Source organism: Oxyura jamaicensis, chromosome 1, assembly GCF_011077185.1.
Source record: "Oxyura jamaicensis isolate SHBP4307 breed ruddy duck chromosome 1, BPBGC_Ojam_1.0, whole genome shotgun sequence".
Classification (NCBI taxonomy): Eukaryota; Metazoa; Chordata; class Aves; order Anseriformes; family Anatidae; genus Oxyura; species Oxyura jamaicensis.
In genome coordinates, this window is record NC_048893.1 from 44,071,482 (window position 1) to 44,088,420 (window position 16,939).

Below are 16,939 nucleotides of genomic sequence, written 5' to 3' on the forward strand. Positions count from 1 at the left end.
CCATAACCAGTGTTATTAATATTGAAGTCTGACAGTAAAATTCAAAGCAATGTCTTTTTCTGATTTATATTTGAGCAAAATATGAGCAACGTAATGCAAGAAGGTTTTAATATTGATATGTGTTCTTCTTCCTGGAATAATATCAACTTGAAATTGCAGTTTCCCACCTCCAAATGAAGCAATCATTTTTACTTTGTTTCCTAGTTATTGCAAATGTAGATACCGTGCAGGAGAGAAATGTCAAATGCTTTCAAAGGTTTTGAGGTGGTGTTTGTATGAAGCAGAAGCACCACACTGACATGCCATTGTTTGTATGAACACATGCAACTATGAAACAGTAAAGGCCCTTGCACACCAAATCTGGGGCCTCTCTTTGGTAGCTTTGACACCTAGTTTTTAAATTTCAGGTAGAAATTTCAAAACCCAAGCCAATGCCATACATATCAGTGTGAGATGAGACAGCAGGCACTGGAGTTCCTGTTGCTAAAGAACACTTGGAGCCCTGGGCAGCCTGGCAGACTCCTGCTGCGTGCCTCAGTGGTCCCTGTGGGAGCACACACCAGCACCAGGGCTGGACTGCCACCCTGAAATGATGCAAAATAGCACTGTCCAAAAACGGCTGCTGTGGATTCTCTTCTAGGACTATCTTATGGGGAAGTACTCCCCGCTATCAGCTTGAGAGTGGCACAGTGCTGGCACTGCCTGGGACTTGGCAGGCAATAGCCAGTGTATGCATGGAGGGGCAGTGATGTTCTAGACTGCAGGGTTGCCTCTAAATCCTCTGGCCATCCATGTGGCTCCAGCCATGCTCCTAGAAGATACAACTGTGTTTTTTCATACAAAAAGGAAATGTGCTTGCCTGCAGCATATCAGGGCTAGAGAGTTAGAGTGAAAGGGCTGGAGAGAAAACACATCTCCCAGTAGAATAGGTTTAAGCTTCTCACATTGCTGTGACTGTGTGATTTGTGTTGTGACTCTAAATGAAGGGACTGACTTTACTTAAAATAATTTGTTCCTATTAAAGCACTTGTTCTTAAACAACCCTCTCTTATCTACTTCTGTCACCTTCTTTAATTCTCTTCAATGCTTGTTGTTAGGGTTCAAAATCCCTATTAGTAGGTAGCAGAAAGATCTAATGAAAACTGACAAAAGAGTCTGGGAGTGGAAAAAGAATCAATGTTGCTGCTGCTGTTTCCTCCTCCCCACCCCGCTAATTCCTCCAGCCCTAACAGCTGCAAAATCCTGTCGAGAAGCGCTCTAGGCAATGGCTGGGGAAGACAGCCGAACAGTGAATGTTGAGTACCTTGATTGCCCATTACTCTGTGCATTTAAATAATTTGCTCCATTCTCCTTACGGCTGGATGTGATCACCGCAGAGGCTGCCTGAAATCGCTGCTGCGACACGTTCTGCAGTTCAGGCACCGACCTCTGCACTAGCTCTGCTGCAGATCCTGCAGCGAAGCAAATCCCTCCAAACTGCAGAACTTTGCAAGGGCAAACTTTCTGACAATGTCAACTCTCTCTTACGTTTTCACACTTGCTAATTTCACTTGATGATCTGCCACAGTCTCTAGCATCAACTGTCTCTATTAATCATGCTTATTAAATACTAATCAATAAGAAATGAACCAATAGAAAATGAATAACTGTCAACCTTTGTAGCTAGGGCACAGCTCCACAATACCCAGAAAATCACCAGGGAATTTGTCTACATACCAGTCAGTACATTTTTCTATCTCTGAGAGTGAATATGCCAGCAGTGCATTTTTTCCAGCTCATACCTGCCCTTTCAGGCATCTTTTATCACCCAGCAAGGAGAAATCCAATTTAGAATTTCCTGGTATAGATAAAAAATGATACATATAATATTGCCTGTGCAAGGAATACAGTGGTCCTACAGTTATTTTTAAGGAGTTTTGAAACAGGGAACATGATTTAATGGAATCAAGTACTTCCCACATATTATTTATTTGTTAATACCTGTATTACACTTTCCTTTTTTTTCAAACCATATCCAAAATAAAAAACCTACAACAACAACTATCTCTACAAGCCTGGAAATCTAATTTAAGAGCTGTCTATCTTAAGGGAAATTTTCTATTATAACAGCTACCTTGCTTTTATGTAACTGGTCATAAAAAAAAAAAAAAAAAAAAAAAAAAAAAAAAAAAAAAAAAACACAATAAACTTAGTAACCTTCTGTGACCTACAAAAGCATAAACATTATGTTTACTTACGGGTAGCCCAGTTCCATGAAATTATTCCATGTCTGCTTTAGCACCATTATAATTCCCATTTGCATGCAGAGATCAATAAGGCATCCACTAGGGTGGCACTACAGAAGAAAAGAAACAAAAGGTTAAGTAGAAATAATGCTCAGTTTTAAGCATTTCTTAAAGAGCAAACACGTATATTAGATAATTTACTTAAAGGAAATTTAATGCTGTTCTGTTTAATGTTTTTTTATCATATAAACTTATGGGAGCATACAAAACTGTATCATACCATGACCCCTGTAAGCCTATCATCTAATTCTCTGCAGGGGGCAGAACCAACTGAAACAAATACAGTTTTCACACTAATACTGCTAATATGTGTTGTGGTTTAACCCGGCCAGCAGCTAAGCACCACACCAGCTACTCAGATAACACTATCCTAGCTGAAACCAGGACAGTATGTTATGGAATTGTGGGTAGGATAGAGGTGAAGGCTACCAAATTTCTCTGAGGAATACAATAGCTTTTAGGGAGTCTGATTATGCCTCAAGTCAAAAAATGAAGAAAAAAAATTCCTCCTGGCTGCACATGCAAAGAGTTTATGCCTAGAGGATAGTCCTAATACTGTTTATTGAGTCCTTATAATGTATATGACTTAGTGGATTCCTGAAAGTGTTCTCTTCTTGAAGAACTGAAAGTCCCTAACTGTCAAACAGCAGTTCTCAGTGTCTCTTTTGGAGTGCTTACTTGTTTTAGCCATAGGTCCAGGCCTTGAAGAAATGGTGTTGGTCTGGGGAGAGCTGCTCAGCTAGTATAAATTTAGGCAATGCCATAAAGAAGAAACAGAAAAGTGCCCCAAACGTTTTGCCCTCAAACAGCATTTTGTATAATTGACTTTACAGATCCAAACAGTGGAGTCCAAGATGTATCATTAAATCCTGGGTATTATGGGTAAGTGAAGCAGATTACTGTCACAGAACTGGAACTATTTCTCTTTATTTTTAGGGAGAAAAAAATGAAATTAGTTATGACCCATAACAAAATGTAATATGAATTTCTAATACATACTGCATTATACAGTCCTCATAATCAGGGTCCCTGCTGAGTTTTCTGTTGACCTCATTGAGTTTCTTTTTAGATTAACAGGGTAGCACAAACACTTCTTAATTAACTTCACTAGCATTATTATTAAATCATCATCCTTCTATTTTTAGGAATCATCATACAAGCAAATATAGCCTAAGAGAGGTAGATGAAGTACTAATGAAGTAGCACTGATGTTACAGCCATAACACCACTAATGTGCTATGTACACTGTGGTCTGAATATACCCAGGGACACTGAACTAGGCTATATCATATTCTTTTTGCAGCAGCAGCAGTTAGGTCAACTTGGTCCCCCTCAGACTTTGGAGGAATGTTCAGTCTATCTGTCCATTTATTACTTTTTCCTTGAATGTACAGAATTCACTACTTCAAAATTAGGACAGCCTTTTCAAATTATTCATTTTTTGGTAATGTTTGGATGACCTCTGTAAATGAAAATATTTAGACATCTGGAAATATTTGTAAATTCATGTTGGCAGTGTAAAGTGGCATTTTCCACTTGCCGTTTGTCATGTATTTGCAAAGTTGTTTCTATTATTCATCTGCAAAGCAGGAAAGCAACCACAGGATTTGACTGTACAAACAGCAGCACTGAATGCTACAGGACCAATACAGAAACTGCTGCTGTTCACCTTCAATAACTTTTTTTTTTTTTTTTTTTTTTTTTTAAATTCTGAATGTATTTGATAAAAAAAATGGGGTTGGTACTTGACTTGCAAAAGCAATCCCTCACTTTTCTCCACTTTCATCTGACTTTGTAGACATCCAACATTATGTCAATAACTCTTTTGGGAAGTTTGTTCAGGTATTTTGGTCAATTTTAAAGTATATTTTATGTATCCGTGTTTTAAATTGTTATTTTATTAATAGAGCTCCCTGGTCAGCAGGGCTAGAAAAGCTGAGAGGAAGGAATTTTTCAGAAGCAAAAAGTTGTCAGATTCATATCTGACTTTGATTCATTTTAAGGATGAAAGCCTTCCAACACAAAAATGTAAGAAAAGGCTAAACTATACAAATGTGATGCACAGACTGAAACTGCTAGCACTGAAAGGACATATATCAATATAAGGATGGTTTTGTAGCAGATGGTAGAGTGTCAGCAGTGTGGAGTTAGAAAGCATCTCAAAACCCAATAGCACACTCAGAAATACTTAGAGTTATGTGTCTGCCTCTGCTTGCATTTACTGCATCTGTGGGCAGCAAATAAACCAGTGTGTAGCTTGTTTCAGCAGCACAAGAGTTAGCAAGCACCCACCTCTTCCAGTCTCCATCGGTTTATCAGCCTTAGGTAGGCACCAGGGTGTCCTGTAAATCTTTAACACACAAATATACATCAATGTTGTTGTATGAGCAGTCTGTTCACAGCAGTAGAAAAAAGCTCACACTGTTATTTTAATCTAATGTCACCTTAGAATGACTAACTATAAAAGATGTTGTGCAGCAAAAATGATTTGGGGATTCCTGGAATAATTCACACGAAGGGCTAAATATATTTTTACTTCAAGTTTTATGTGAATACCAAGTACTGTGCTGTTTGATGTTCAGCATATGCAGAGCAAAGAGGAAATCTGAATAAAATGGCTTATGTCAGTCAAAAAATAGTTTTCAACTGTCATCCCATTTTCTTATTCAGGCTGTGGTATCTGCCTTTCCATGAAATCAGTGTAAATGTTAGTTTTCTTAGGAAAAAAAATCTGATGGCTCCTAATTCATTGTTAACAGTTCAAATATCATAATAAAAGCAGCAAACTATTTAGTACTCAGAAAGAAAAAAAAGACACGATGTTGAATTATTTACTTACCATACAAATTATACACATGAAGAGAGAGCTAAGTGACCTGCATGTGTATTATTAGGGGTGGCATCAGTTCCCAGTTGTGAAATTGCTAAGAGTTAGCATAAGTCAATGTGATGCTAGGAAATGAAAACTACATGTCTGTTTCTGGGCCTTTGAAAGGAAAATAAAACTGTAATTTGCCCACTTTGCTAGTAAGAAATTTGCATTTTAAGATGTGAGATAGTATGGTCCTATTTTGTTTCATTTCTGACAATCTTATTTCTCCTCCCTACTTATTTTGTGAATATGAGGTTGAAGATATCAATCCTACCTTCCAAGGAAGAATGCTATATAAAAGGTAGAGCTGTTCAGGTTGACAAACTGAAAAAGAAACATTTTCAGAGTGAAGCTGTTCTCCCACTCAGATTCAGTGCGAGGCTGTTCTGTGAAGAAAGAGCAGAGTTTGAGAGGCTTAATCAGATGACAGTTCTGGGCATCATAATGGTAGTACTTGTATATATACTTCAAAGGGTGTACAAGCACAAAAATAATAAACTAGATTCTCTTTAATTGGAGCCACACTACCCATGAGGAAATTTCAAATAGATGACAATAAAACTGTAAAATAGACTATTAATTAACCACTGCTCTAGTAATTCGGAAGTAACTTGTCAAGAAAGCCAAGTCTGTGCATGCCACTACATATATATTCAGCTAAGCAGAAAGAAATGAAGCACTGTAGATTTTTGATGTCAGTCTGTGGAAAGGATAAGATTGTCTTTTACAGGGCTGCTGCAGCTGAAGCTTTGCTCATATTCCTCTCAGAGAGAATGGCAAAACTCTGGAGTAACACAGATGTGAGCTCCAAAAAGGTCATGTAAAATACAAAGAAGGACATCCTGAATGTAGCTTTGCTGCCAAATCCACTCTGAGCTTATTACACTGATAAAGATCATTCAAATCAAATCAGCTACTTAGGCCACCAGAGTAAATAGCACAATAAAATTCAGCCTTCATGGCCAGAACAGATTGACCCACTGAGTCCTCAACACAAGCGCTATCTGCAGAGGCTACAAGAAGCAGACCTACCTTGATAATAACCTGGCAGAAAGTAATCAGACTTCAAGGTCTCTAGACCATGTCTTACTGTCCCTGGGATGTCAAAGGGAAAAAGTGCATAGCCTACACAATCCACATACTTGAAAGTTGTATTGCTTAACTGTAACTAGTAGGCATCTTTTCTATGGATGCAGAATGGCAATATTTTGAATTTAAGACATAAAAATGAGGAATCTTAATCTAAGAAACAACAAAACAAAATGCTACCTCACACAGACATGCTTTGAACATATCACCTAGGACTTTCCAGATGTAGAAAAGCCCTGACACTAGCTAACATCAGCTGTTCCTCTAAGCAGAGGTGGAAAACTGTAGTCCTGGTCCAAAATATATTACTGAACACAAATTCAAACTAATCTCCTAAAACAACTTCTCATACACATTCAATGATTTTGCGGTACTTTAGCAAGCATCTCATTTCAGGCTTCTTGACATTAAGGAGCCCTTGCCAACTGCCACCAACCACTGCAATCTTCCAGCGCGATCAAGATCTCCAGAGACTTCCTGAGCTGTAGGCAGATGTGTGATTTGCTACTCTAGTACAAGCTGACTGTAAAACAAAAGAAATATGTCAACCTTACCCTAGCAAAAAGATCACCTTTAAGGCTGACCTGACAAATTACTTAAACTTAGAGCACCACTAGAGTTCAGGCGTTGGCAAAGCTGATGAGTCACCTTGTTATTTTTACCTCCCAGTTACTGACCCTCCTACACAGATATGTTTGAGAGTCAGTAAGAACTTCAGTTTCAAGCTACAAATCTGGCTTCCAAAAGTGATTCCCTTGTTTCCAGGTTTCTGCAAAACCTGGGAGTTTTGAACATTCAGTCTCTCTGAAAACTTATACTTCTGCCCCCATGGTAACAATTTGTTTAACTTTTTACAAGGTAAGGGGTTGGAACAAGAACCAAGGACTGCAGGTGGGTTTCTTGTTACTGCTGATTCAATTGCACTATAGCTTAGTTGATACAGTTCTTTATTAAACTTAAGAAAAACATTCATTCTTATAGACATCAAATTAATCAGGACTTTTCATATCTATACAGACAGTTTGAATGCTGTCACAATATAGGGACAAAAAATCAACACAATATAATTCAACTGTGTATTTAACACCACTTACCTAAATTTGTCAGGAAAAGAGCTACCTTTTCATACAGCTGTAACAGAGAAGAAACAGCCTCTTAGAACATGGCCAATTCAAAAACTATAGTACTGTTTCTAAGTAATTGCTTTTACATGTTAAATCTGACATTCAAATGATCCCTGTGATGCTCTGGCAATGATGATAATAAAACTACATGGTAATAATACAATAATCAGAGAGTCAATCAAGAATAGTAATATTTGTAAAGCTTATACACATCTCTTTTCATCCACAATACACGTGGAAAAAAAGCTGTCACTGTCCCTATTTTATGTACACAGTAAAAAAGTGTTTGACAACTTTTCCAAAACACAAAGCAGAATTGTAGATTGGGATTTGTGTTTTAGTTACTTATTGAACATTTATCTCACAAAGAAAACCACTCTGTGCTCTGGGATGCAGTTTTCTGGTGCCTTTTTGTTTTTCTTTTCTTTTTTTTCCCCCTTTTTCTTTTCCTTTTGTTTTTCTCTCTGGTGCTGAAAGGAATGGAAGTCACTGGGGAGTCAAGGTTCTTCGGAGAAAGTCTTTCATAATCCCTACCTCCAGACACATATTTTACCCTGCGTCAGTGACGCTGTTCTAAATCCTAAGTGGCACTTGCTGAGATTAGCACGTACCAAGATCTCAAATTCTCTGTGAAACTGCTAACTTAATAAAGCTTACAAAAACTAACTTGGAGTGTTTCCACAGTTATTGTTTGTAAAGAGCTTTTGAACCTGTAAAGCACACCACCACCACCATCATTATTAATGTAAATTAATACAACCATTTCCATTTGCTTCAAATGAGGCTAGGACCTGCTCCCACAAAATGTTAAACATCCTTAATTCTCACTGATGCATACAGGGGTACAAAACTCCTCATATTTCAGGTTCTAGTATTTATTTCTAAAGTGCATGTAAGCAATGTTTCTTTTCATTTGCAGTTATCCCTATAAACTGTTGCTACCTAAACTGAAGTAAGTACAATTTATATATTAAACTGACTGCTTAAGATCTGAAGTTATCCTGAATTATCTCATCTGTGTTAACAACCACTTCTCGCTATGAACAGCTTTTTGCTGCCTTTGGTGTAAAAGGTTTTGGTTCAAGTTTCTTATAAGGTTTCTTATAGGTTTAAAAATATCTCCTAAGGGCAACTGTAAAAGTGCTAAGTGTCTGGATGGTTTATATGTTGATCCCAGCAGGGAGTACACTACTTTATAAATGTACATTGCTCTGTGGATGTGGGTATCAAACGTGTATGTTGTTGCTGTTCCTCATGGAACAGTAAGACTGCACTAGAGATTCTCTTAACAGCATTTTGACCAGATTACCTGCTACTGCAGTTTATCACTACTCATCCCAAGGGACCTCCTTTAGGATTATATAGTTGTTCATATTTTCTATGGACAGTGTCACTGGAATTAACAGCTTTTATTAACCTAAGTAAAGCCAGTGATTGTTCCCAGGTCAGACAGCATGACTGTCTGGGTGATGTCATGCTTGAAGGTCAGATAATTCTGTCATGATGGATGCATCAGTGTATTTACCTAGCTCTCAGAGCATCCAGTCTAGAACTTACTTGTGGTCTGTACCTTTCCCCTGATGATTAGAGAGGTTGTCAACTTGTATTAGAATCACTGGCTGTTTTCCAGGCTTCCTAGCAGTGAATTCCCTGCTGTTATATATGTCTCGGTCCATTCTGGTTTTATTATGCTGTCTTAGCTTTCTCTACTGCTGTTTTTCTTGAGTCACAGTTTGTACATGATTCAACTACCTGATTGCTGATGGGAAAAAAAGATTTATTTATTTATTTATTTATTTTTTCAAAAGAAACCTCACTACTGTCCTTCAGTAAACTACATTCATCCATCACAGGAAGTGAGGTTTTATGTATGTAACTCCTCTTACTAATAAAGCTAATGTAGTTTCATATTTTGGGGATCTTTTGTTTCCATGAGTGATATCCAGTTCTAAGGATATGGCACCTATTGCATGGCAATGTGCACAAGGCTTAAGGAATCCATCTTTGCAGTGCTCTATTAATTTGATATATTTTTGGAAATAAAACAAAGTTTCTCAAAAAGCAACCTCAAGCCATCCCTCATTATTTTAAAAATTTCTCTGAGGTGTAGAACTCTTTGAGAACCAAATATTTTTGTTTGTGCAATATTGCTTTGTTGCTGCTTCACTGCATATACAATGGCTTATACTGAGGACTTGGAAACAGATGCTGTACTGACATAGATATATATAGTTTTCTTTTTATTTCTTCTATGCTTATTGTGTGCTCTAGGTAGATTAAAGAAAATCCCCCCAAAGCTGCAGACAACAAACAATAAATCAAAAATAGCATAGAAGAAGAGAGCCCTCAGAAGAAATTCAAAGAGAATTAACAGCTTCCACCTGTTCTTTCTGCCCTTTCTCAGCCTGTTGTCCCACCCTAGGGGAAACATAGTCAACAGGTCTTGATAGACTGTCCTAATCACCAGTCCAGTCTTGCCTATGACAAGGGAGAAGTGAAGTCCTGCCACAAAGCTTCTCGGAAGCTGCTGCTATATAAAAGTCGGGCTGTTAGAACTATTTTTAGATGATGGAAATGCTTGGGTATTACACAGGTAAGAAAATAACTCCAAGCCAGCCCTTGTAAACATGCAGGCTGAAATAACACCTTATAATTCCTCTATAAGTTGCCCAGGTAAGTCAGCATGTGTTCTGAAGCAAAGCCTAACAAACATGCTTTTGACAGAAGACTCTTGCCATTGAGTGGGCAGAAATACGCGGCCCTGGTTCCAGTACCTGGATGATTCGTAGACTGATTCCTCCTCTCCCTTAAAATGCATTCTTATAATGACAGTTAACAAAACACACTTATCTGAGAGTAAAAGGCCATACATTTCTTGCCAAGGACAATTAACAGAAGGCACATTGCTACCACAGCAATATCTGCATCTTAATGGGAGGATGAAACTCTTCCCCTGTTTAGTCTATGGTAAATTCTCTTACTGGGGATGTTGCTACCTGGAAATGCCCTTTTCACCTTTGTCCCAAGCCCAGTTCCAAACTATTTCATTAACTATATTTATTAGTAGTCTAACCTCAGCCAGCTAACCTCAACCCCTTCCCTCCAAATGCACCTAGATCACATCCCTGCTGCTGTCACATTGAAAAGGCCATAAGAATCTCATGGAACAAGTCATGTCTGCTCATGCCTCATGAAGCTTTCACTCCTTCAGTATATGGGCATTGTATCTGTACATGCATATCCTGACTGGTGCTACAATGAAAACTGAAGCTGAAGTAACAGAAATTAGTTTAAATAAGAGCTAAGCTTGGCCGCTGTATTTAAAAAAGAACAACCAAACACCTATTAAAAACAAGGATATTAATGAAAGAGACTGAAACTTGCAAACATGAAAAAGGAATAAAAAAGAGGCAAAGGATAAAACAGGAGCATGGACATGTCTTCCTAAAATATTTTTTAGTACAATCAAACATGCTTTACTTAATGTATTGGTTTCAGAATTGTACTTTACATAAGTGGTGACACGTCCATAAACAAAAATGTCATGTCCAGCTTAGCAAGGCACCGTGTAACCTCCATTTCTGCTGAAGTCAGTATTTGGAAATATTCAGTAATCTGCAGGCTGAGATATCTACCAATCTGGTGACTCACTTTGGATATATGAGTTTTACTCACCACATTCAGTAGCATGATAATGCAAAAGTTGATGCACACTGCAGTCCCTGTAGTTGCAACCTGAGAGTTATTCCTGATTAAAGCCCACTTAAAGGCAGCAAAAGTGCTGACAGTCACAACACGGTAAATAACAATGCCAAAAACAGCAGCAATCACCACACATATCTGAAGGAAGAAAACAAACCAAACCAAACAAAAAAAAAAAAAAAAAAAAAAAGAGAGAGATAGAACAGACGTTAACTTCTTTCTGAAACTGAAAACTATAACAATGAAATTAAGAAATTAAAGGCTTGAAATATACATAAACTTTGATTCCAGAGAAAAGTTTCAACACGAATATTCCTCTTATTGTGAATTCCTCTTTACTTCCATAATGCAAAATGCCTCTAAAGTCATATTAAAATAATTTTTCATTTTAAGCATTTTCTTGACCAATGTACCTGCTCTGCAGCATTAATGTGGAAAACAGTATTGCCAGCTCTGGGAACTGGGAATTTTTCTTACATGCATGTTTGACAGTGTACAAAGGCTGCTCTCTGATGTCCCAGTGTGATGATGTTGTATCTGGGGTGGAATTTGTGCTTCACACTTGCAGGAAAAAATGTCTCCATTTGTAAGCACTGCCTCAGCAACAACCCTGGCAAGCTCCTCTTGCAAGCTGTTACTTGCTACAGTTCTGGAAAGATTCTGTCTGGGGAAGGTAACAAATTCAATTGCCCTGGTAATTTCTTCTCTGATGAATCTTTCAGCAAATGTGGCAGTTGCAATGTGAGAACCATGCAGCTGAGCCAGCCAGCTAAATCGCTTGATGTTCCATATGCAACAGTTGAGCACTAAATGACAACTGTTTTCCATCGTGACCAATTTATGTCACAGTTTAGCAAACCACCTAAAGGACAAACAGTTGGGAATTGGTAAGGGTGACTCATCTCATACAAATGCTGACACAGTACCTGTTAGCTATCTTATTAGATAGGGAGAGTTTCTTTAGTAGAAGACAGATAGTACTTCCAAAAGCTAGATGTATGCTGAAGTTATGCAAAAACAACTTAAACCTGTCAAAACTGAGGCATATCTAAGGTAACCGAATGGGAAAAATGATTCTGAAAACATTAAGTGCTAATCAAGCTGTTTTCATATGTTATTAGTGACAATACTGTCTGACATAATCGCAATGCAGAACAAAAAAAGTTAGGTGTGTGTGAATGTGAAGGGGCAGTTTATTAGATTCTCTGCTACCACACTGGCAGCACATAGAAACATTGCAGAGTTGCTGAGTTAGAGGCTTGCCTCTGGATTACCTGCATATTGCCAAGAGGAAGGACCCTTTTCTTTAGTAACAGGGAACCACTGATCCAATTGAGGCTGTATTTATAACTGCACTGTGTCAATGCTCTGAGATTTTGAGAAAAGCTCTAACTTAAAGTTTTGGTAAGAGCATCTCCTGTGCTTAAAACTATTCTTTTTAAAGGATATTTTTTACCTAAAAAGGGAAAAATCATTGTTTTTCTAACTCATTGGAAGCCCATACTATGCCAACATTAAAAAGTATCTTCAGTGAAAATAATCCTTGTCTTGTATCAAGGACTATTATGGAGAAAATTTATAGAGCATGAAATTCAGGGCAAGGCTATTCTCTCTGGCACTTTGAGCAAGATGTACCACTAGGCTAAGAAGATTAATGAATGCCTTTTCAAAGGGTAGAGATTGAAAACTGTCCTCTTCAAGAAAAAAAGAAATTTTTATATATATAGGCAAAATACAGAAATATACCTGGAAAAGCACTAGTAAATTCCACTGGGGGGAATTTACATCAACTGGGGTCCAAGTTGATGACAACTGTTTTCAAGACAATCCTACTTCTACTGCTGTCATGTGAATAATAGTGAATAACAGATTCAGTAAAGTTAGGGGAACAGGGAGCATTTTAGCAGAAATGCATGCTGCTCTGTTAGGAGAGACCTCCCTGATGCACATAGCTTTGTGCTTTGGAAGGGGAAGAGATGCCTCATTTTAGACAAGGAACATCAGTTTCTCGATTTCAATTGCACTAGGAATAAAAGCCCTCTTTTCTTACCTTTGCAGTACACTGAAAAAATAGGAGATACAAATATCTTTCATCACTTTAGGGACCTAAACTCTGTAGAGTATACAAAGAACAACTCCCTCCCCTATGGCACCTTTCCATCACTCTGTGCTATCTGGTAAGGAAATTCATTCAGCTGAAGTTGGTGCCTAAATGTGATAATGTTACTGCTCCAGCACTTGTATAGTTACACATCACCCTATGCATATAGCCTTAGTAGTACGCCTGAATCTGGACCTTGCAGGAAAGATTTAACTAACTATGAGACTCAATGAAGAGGAAACTAGTGTGGGACTTAACAGAAACTCAGGATATTTGCTCTGTACAGATTTTCAGTCAGCAGTAAACATGATAGGGCTTATGGCACTTTCAAGCAGTCATATCCAGTATCTCCATACTTTCCCATCAGAGATAAAGTTACTTTGTATTATTTTAAACAGTAAAAGAAATAAAAGTTCTCAAACCATAAAAAATATTCCAGATGCAGAAACAATGAGTCTACTGCATTTATCTGCAAATGCTTGATAAGGCTCTGGCTTCCCGGATATGGGGTTCATTCGTTCTTTCTTGGAGTACTTGGCTTCAAACTGTGGGCGTATTTCCTCCTAGAGAACAGACAGACAATGTTCATGTGCAGTACAGCTAGGAAAGACTCCGTAGGAAACTTCAGATCATTTTTTCAGATCACCGTTAATGAGAATTACATCATGGAATTCAGCAGCTGGCACAGCTACTATAAAAGCTGAGCTGGGAAATCAGGTATCTGTCATGAGGACTCAAATGCATCACTATATCCATAAAACCATATTGGAATCATTTAGTAAACTCCCCAGTTGGCTACTTATCTAAACAACTCTTTTTCAAAGTATATGACTGCAAGCCATGTCATTTCAACACTGCTATCACAGGGTTTTCCAGACTAGCATTAACCTATTGATACTGGAACTTTACAACAACGACGGGAGGCTGCTTCTTTTTCCAAACCCAATTGCTGTTTGCTCAGTAGTTAGGTAAGAGCAGCAGAAGACTCTCATTATTTAGAGAGGCCATGCCATCCAGCATTGACCAATTCCTTTCTAACTTGGACAATACCAATAGCAGGAGCAGCTTTCAGCAGCAGAAATTTCAAGTCCTGCTTTGCTGTAATACTCTCTTCCAAAATGAAACCTGTGGATTTTTTAGACTGTGACTTTGTTACATTTGTTTACAGCCGTGCTAGAAGACAGGGTTCAGCTGAGATTGTGTGGTTTTCAGCTGAAGTACAGCTCCCCCCCCTGCCCTGCCATCCAGCAGGTTCACCACCACCAGCCTGTCCTGGCTTGTCCTGGGCCACCTCTCCCAAGACTGACATCAAGGATGCTGCCAGAGAGAAGAGCAAGGCTGCTGGGATGGACTCTGACAGCTGCTGGCAAACCATACACGTTGGATCAAGTGTTACAGTGCTCAGGTGCATGCTGGAGAACTGGCTCATTGTACAGCTGGCTATGAGAAAGCACAGAGGCACCTCTTGACTGCCTTTGCAGCTTTTCTGCCAGGCCTCTGCCGTGCATTTTGTTGTAATATTTAAGAGCCCAACTCACCAATTTCATTCACTTCCAACACTTCAGCTGCTCTTAATTGAACTTTGCCTGACTGAAAGTTATTGATTATGGCTATAGGTTAATCATTCTAATAGCTTAGAAATGAGCAGACCTTAAATGGCTACATTGAAACTGGTAAATGTTAGTTGCTTATGCAAGCCTTTAAAATGTGAATAAAAATAAGATATCCTAAAATCCTACATCCTTTTAATAAAATTCCTCTGGGAAAAGGAAAAAAAGTCTCATTCTCAGTCTTAAATTTTGAAGGCATTTTGTCAATACACTTAATTTCCAAATTCAAACAGCAACCTGGTAACATGTATGCTTGGCTGCAATGTTTCTCTAAGTATGTGCTTGAGGGAACCAGCACTGCATTAGCTAGTGGCTGAGCTAGACAAATTAATATATCTTTTCTCTGCCTATCGCTATGATTAAACACAGACAAAAATTTGCACATGAAAAAAAAATTAGAGAAAGTGAGAATGCAATATGGCATACAGGAAATAAGCTTCTGAACCTTGGCAGAGCTAAACTTATTTGGGTTATACATAAAGGCAAAGCATGTTTCTGTGGAGACAGGGTACTACTTTGCTCTTATTCAGCCCTGCTTACATTGTTTCTGCTACATCAGGGCAGAAGGCTGTTGAGAAGATGAGAATCTAGCAAAGGAAACAATACAAGTAATATTACCATGTGCCCAGGGACATCCAAAAGGACAGAGTGTGATGGCATTGAAGCAGGGCACTTGAGAATTGAGCTCTAGAGATTGTGGAAGGGCTCTGCCAGCTGACCCACTGAGCAATATGCAGGAAACCCTTTCTTTTCTGCAGCCCTCTCAAAGCCAAGGCTTGATTACATTTTATGATCTGCACTATAAGGAAGTTTTCTTACTGTACACACCTGTCCATAAATCTAGGTATCTTCTGCAATCTCCAGTCAATTCAGATAATGCAAATGCAAATGCTATTTTTATAGATAAATCTCCACACAGAACTGAAACTCTGGCAAGTTTAATGACACTCAGCAATGCTGAGCACAGCTTTGGGAAGGAAGCAGACAGTCCTGTATCTGCCTCACATTAACAATATACAGAAAGTGACACTGAAGAAAAGGAAAAGTGCACTGCAAATAGTGACAGAAGCCATATCTCAGCTCAGAGTCCCAGGAACATGGTGCAGTTGGTTTTTTGTTGCACACCCCAGGCAAGACCTTGTTACTGTCCATGTTTCCCATCTTGCATCTCATTTACAGTGAAAGAAAATACAGATATGCAGGGCTGAAGGAGGCAGTACACCTTGTGCCCATGTCCCCAGGCTGGGGGACCCAGACACTCCAGGGGCTGTGGCATGCCTTCCTTTAGTGAAAAGCTGTAGTGGTCAGGAATTCACAAGGTCATGTATGTGAATGGTTTGAATTCTCCTTCCTGTTGTCTTAATTGCTTCATTTCTTTGTCTCTCATTTAGAACAGAAAAGTGACAGTAACATGATAGGAAGCCCTATAAATCTTCCCCCCCCCTTTTTTTTTCTATCTATTTTTGGTAGGAATTAGCAAATTTCCCTTTGTAGCGGAACATTTTTCAATTTGACAATGAAAATTGAAAGCAACAAAAGCTAGACATGGCAGCTAATGTTAATAAAAACAACTATTTTCATTAATAGAATCTTGTGACTTAGAATGGTAATTAGAACTGTTTAACTGATTTCTGTGAAATAGCTAATAAAAGAAGTTGGCTGGGTTTGTCCAGTGCTAACTGAATGGAATACAAAGAGGAAATCTAATTGACAGAGATTTTATTACAAAGCAGGATTTTTAGGAGTAACTTTTCATCTTATGGAGACAAAGTTTCACTGACATGTACAACATCACGATCAACTCCACAAGATGTGACTTTTTCAATCTACAGACATATTTCAGTAAAACAGGCTGTTCTCCTTCCCTCCTTCTCAAACATGCATCATTCAAATTCTCTCTCTCTCTCTTATTTTTTTATTTTTTATTTTTTCCACAGAAGAAACCATTCTGGTTTCTAGAATATCAAATACAGATTAATGTGTACTGCCTTAGACCAGACCATTCTGCACTAGAAGATCTAATCTAAATTTCTTTCTGCAATATATCCTTTTCTTTCAGGAGGTTTCTGAATTCTTCAATAAGTGAATTCTTGTGGAAATCCAATCTTTCCTAATCCAAGTATATATTGTCCTGTTTATCCCAGATGTAGAATGGG

General features: G+C 38.3%; 1 protein-coding gene across 9 annotated transcripts in view; it reads right to left on the reverse strand.

The window, feature by feature from the left end:
• The window catches only part of ANO4 (anoctamin 4), a 218,113-nt gene that overhangs the window by 16,645 nt on the left and 184,529 nt on the right, over positions 1-16,939 (reverse strand). For all 9 annotated transcript variants that reach the window (XM_035336210.1, XM_035336220.1, XM_035336205.1 and 6 more), the window contains 6 exons: positions 13,596-13,736; positions 11,046-11,210; positions 7,341-7,377; positions 5,432-5,543; positions 4,578-4,635; positions 2,238-2,335 (listed from right to left, as the gene is read on the reverse strand). In XM_035336210.1, the coding sequence (XP_035192101.1) occupies positions 2,238-2,335; positions 4,578-4,635; positions 5,432-5,543; positions 7,341-7,377; positions 11,046-11,210; positions 13,596-13,736 (611 nt within the window). The remainder of the gene's footprint in view (positions 1-2,237; positions 2,336-4,577; positions 4,636-5,431; positions 5,544-7,340; positions 7,378-11,045; positions 11,211-13,595; positions 13,737-16,939) is intronic.